This window comes from Cryptotermes secundus, unplaced genomic scaffold (assembly GCF_002891405.2).
Source record: "Cryptotermes secundus unplaced genomic scaffold, Csec_1.0 scaffold632, whole genome shotgun sequence".
Lineage (NCBI taxonomy): Eukaryota > Metazoa > Arthropoda > Insecta > Blattodea > Kalotermitidae > Cryptotermes > Cryptotermes secundus.
The window spans coordinates 163,330-166,779 of NW_019738356.1; the positions used below are offsets into that span (position 1 = coordinate 163,330).

Sequence of the window (3,450 nt, forward strand, 5' to 3'; positions counted from 1 at the left end):
CTCCTAGAGACATGAGGATCTTTTACGTGCTGTAAATCTACAACACGGGACCCACGGCTTAAAGTCCCTCCCAGAGGACTTGTTCCCTGAATTTTTCCGCCCTTAAAAATTCCACGACCTCTGCCGGGTTTGAACACGCGTACCTTGAGTCATGAGGTGGGAACATTACCCCTTGACTACGGAGGCCACTATGAAACACCCTAAGAAAGGATCAAAAGTTTCAAAAATCTGACACAAATGCATACTGAGCAGGGAAATCTAGTTGATATTGTAACCATTCATTCTAATTGGTGGACTGTTGTGTATTAATTATTCCTATATCAAGTTAATGTCGAGTAAACACCAAGAGATGCGGCAGATAGCCAACTCGTACACGCAGAAGGGGAGCACAACGTAGGATCAAGGAAGACAGTTACAGAGAAAGTGGCAACCAACGTAAAGGGCCCAAAGAAGTGAGAGGTTACAATATAGGCTTTGAAGTTCTCACTGCAGTGACTAGTTCTACATATCTTCTGGGATATGACACCACACTGTCTAGCAGAAGTTCATCAACAATCTGGAGGGACATACTGCCTTCATCCACAGCATCAAAGAGTAAGCCAAGCTAGTAACCAGTTTCCTTTTGTGCTTCTACATGTTCTCTCTGAGCTCCCTATTATATGTGTACATCTATGCATGGCTTGCTCTGCTTGCCTTCTGGTGGTCTCTTGCTTGACTCACCCTTCATCCCTGAAGATGGTGATATGTGCCCCCTGAAAAACTAGTTGACTCTCAACAGACAACCTGGCATAATATCCTCACAGTCACTGCTATGAGAACCTAAAATTCATCAAAATTTTCATATTAACTGAAACATACCCCAAAATGCATGTAATTTAGAAACTTAAGCCAGAAACTCACCTCGCCTAACATTATTCTCTCTGGAAGAGGTGTCCGCAGCTCTGTCTGCAAAGTGTTGATGCTCAACACCCATAGCTCCAAGTCCTTCGACTAGCTGCAAATTATCACTCACGAGTTCATCCGCTGTCCTTACTTGAGGTACATCCCTGATAACATATTTGTACCAATGCTAAGAAATAATTCTTCTCAAACACATACTTGCTTCAGATTTATTTTCTTATATAAAGAATATAGTTACAACATCAAAACTTCACTTTTGATACACTTAATTAACAATATGAACATGCGGGTGATACGTGTTGGCTTCCTGATCAACAGTAGCAGTAATGGGAAAAAGACAAAACTCAACACAAGCTCAATATTCTTATTGAGAAAAACTTAATTTCCAGATTAACAATTCGTACTTCTTCCGGGATCAACAAATCACATTAACTGCTTTCACATTAACTGAGTTATGAGATAAAGAATTAAACATGATACAAAATATGTTACCTTATAAGGAGGCTGCTAAAACACACTACTGTTCTCCGTGCGTGACCTTGCCCTATTGAAAATGTGGACAGTTCTTCAGAGTAATCTTCTGACACTTTATGTATAAGGAATCGTCTATAGCTGTTTAATGGTGGAAACACGAGCACACTGAAAGGGAATTGTGAGTAAAAGTGGATCAGTATTTTACACATGCCTCCGAACCAACAGCGATATTCAAGATGCAGCTTGCTACTTCATTCACTTTCACTGTCCTACAGCTATGCATTCCATACCTCTTCCTGGTGATGATCAGTATACAAACAGCCATCAGAGAAATGGAAATCTTAAACTTACAAAAGAATGTACTGTAGGCAATTAATTTATTTTTACTTCACATCGATGCAACAGTGGACCTTAATTTCATGCGTCATTCAGTAGCATAAATGCCCTTACCTTCTACTCCTACGACAGCGATTCACGAATTGTTTTATGTCAGCTAAAACACAGTCAACAAATTCATTATCCTGAAGACTAATATATCTACCAACCACAGCGTTATCCAGTTTGAAGGACAAAAATAAAACGTGACTTCTGTTACCAACACACCGAACTCACCTAAACCTCATACATTGCGCAACAAAATTGACCGAACAAGGCTATATGAATATGACGTCACATGTGAAACAAGTGACGAGCGGTAAGCGAGTTGAAAATGTGTTTCACATCAAGTATGAAAAGTACACCCTCTTCTAAGAAATATTAAATGCTGTGCGAATGAAGTTGGGTCTGTAGTTTACAAATAAATATCTGCGGCGCCTACTGCTGTTTAGATATTTGGGACATTTTCTGCACTGAAAATAACAAGATGCTGTCGCTTTTTATGACCTGCTTCATAAGCGGCAATCAGTTGCGTTTTCCACTGAATCCTATGTCTACAATTACTGTCATAAAAATACTGCATGATCAGTTTACTTTATCAAGAAGTAAAACTGTGTAATTCATATTTTTGACAATGAGGTCAAAACAGGCACGGAAGTAGGAACACTAGGGGAATCGAAAATATACATGTAGAAAGTGCAAGGAAGTAGGCAAGTCGTTACGCTGCCGCTTTCGTTTGCATCACTTCTTAAACTTTTGCTTTCACTTCTTATAAAACGCTGCGTAATACTTGCAGCATTGTTCCTGATTTAAATGAGAATCCAATTCAACGTGCAAGTATTTTCAATTTGCAATAACAATAATAAGCAATAATAATAACTTGGACGCCACGCACTGGCACAGAAGCTGAAGATCTGCAATGTATTATTACATTTAATTTATTCCATTTTATAAATAAGACCAAAGAGACGGACTGTGAATGTCTGCCATATTGCAATATGTAGCCCATAATATTTGTTAATAGTCACTGTATTAATACGGCAAAACCTGCTAAAATGGTCCCAGTTGGAAATCCACCTTGTGTAACTTTGGCTGCATGTTTACCGAAAGGGCACGTGTAAAATTACATATTGTCACGTGCTTCCTATGTGACGCGACAAAACATTTCACGCCGCTTCGGATTTAGCGAATATTTATTGTACATTTTTATCCACACTTACATAATTCACAATGTCACATTTACTCCTTCTGCTATAGTCCTTCTAGACTTCAACTGTACTCGACGACTGTCAGCCTTCAACTGACTAACTTCTGTTCTGCCGAATACTCCCGGATTCTCATACACTGTTGCGTAATCGCCGTGTTTACATAGGAGTTGCTGGGCAACGTTGCGTAGCTCGCTGCGGCTCGGCTAGGCACGGCACGGAGAAACACCGCTTTCCTTACTGTTGCGTAATCTCGTTCCACTGTTGCGCAACTTGGCAACCGACCGTTTATCATGAGTCTGTCTTCGTGGTAAGTCGTTCCACACATCGTTGCCCAACAACGGTTTGACATGTCACAAAATACGAGGGGCAGTCAAAAAGTTCCCGGAATGGTGGTATAGCACTCTAATGGTAGGACATACAGCAACGCTTACCTAATCACCTTCAAAGTAGGACCCTTGTGTGCACACACACTTGCTCCATTGATCCTACCATT

At 40.3% G+C, this 3,450-nt stretch overlaps 1 protein-coding gene across 3 annotated transcripts in view; it reads right to left on the reverse strand.

The window, feature by feature from the left end:
• Window positions 1-3,017, reverse strand: part of LOC111870857 (coiled-coil domain-containing protein R3HCC1L) — an 11,539-nt gene extending 8,522 nt beyond the window's left edge. The window contains exons 1-3 of one of the 3 annotated variants that reach the window (XM_033754028.1): window positions 2,970-3,017; window positions 1,393-1,539; window positions 901-1,046 (exon numbers count right to left, since the gene is read on the reverse strand). In XM_033754028.1, coding sequence (XP_033609919.1) covers window positions 901-973 — 73 coding nt within the window. In that variant the 5' untranslated portion in view covers window positions 974-1,046; window positions 1,393-1,539; window positions 2,970-3,017. Of the gene's footprint in view, window positions 1-720; window positions 842-900; window positions 1,047-1,392; window positions 1,540-1,824; window positions 2,016-2,969 lie in introns of those variants that run through there. The other 2 variants (XM_023863446.2, XM_023863447.2) reach the window with 2 other exon arrangements.
• Window positions 3,018-3,450: the final 433 nt, after the last annotated feature.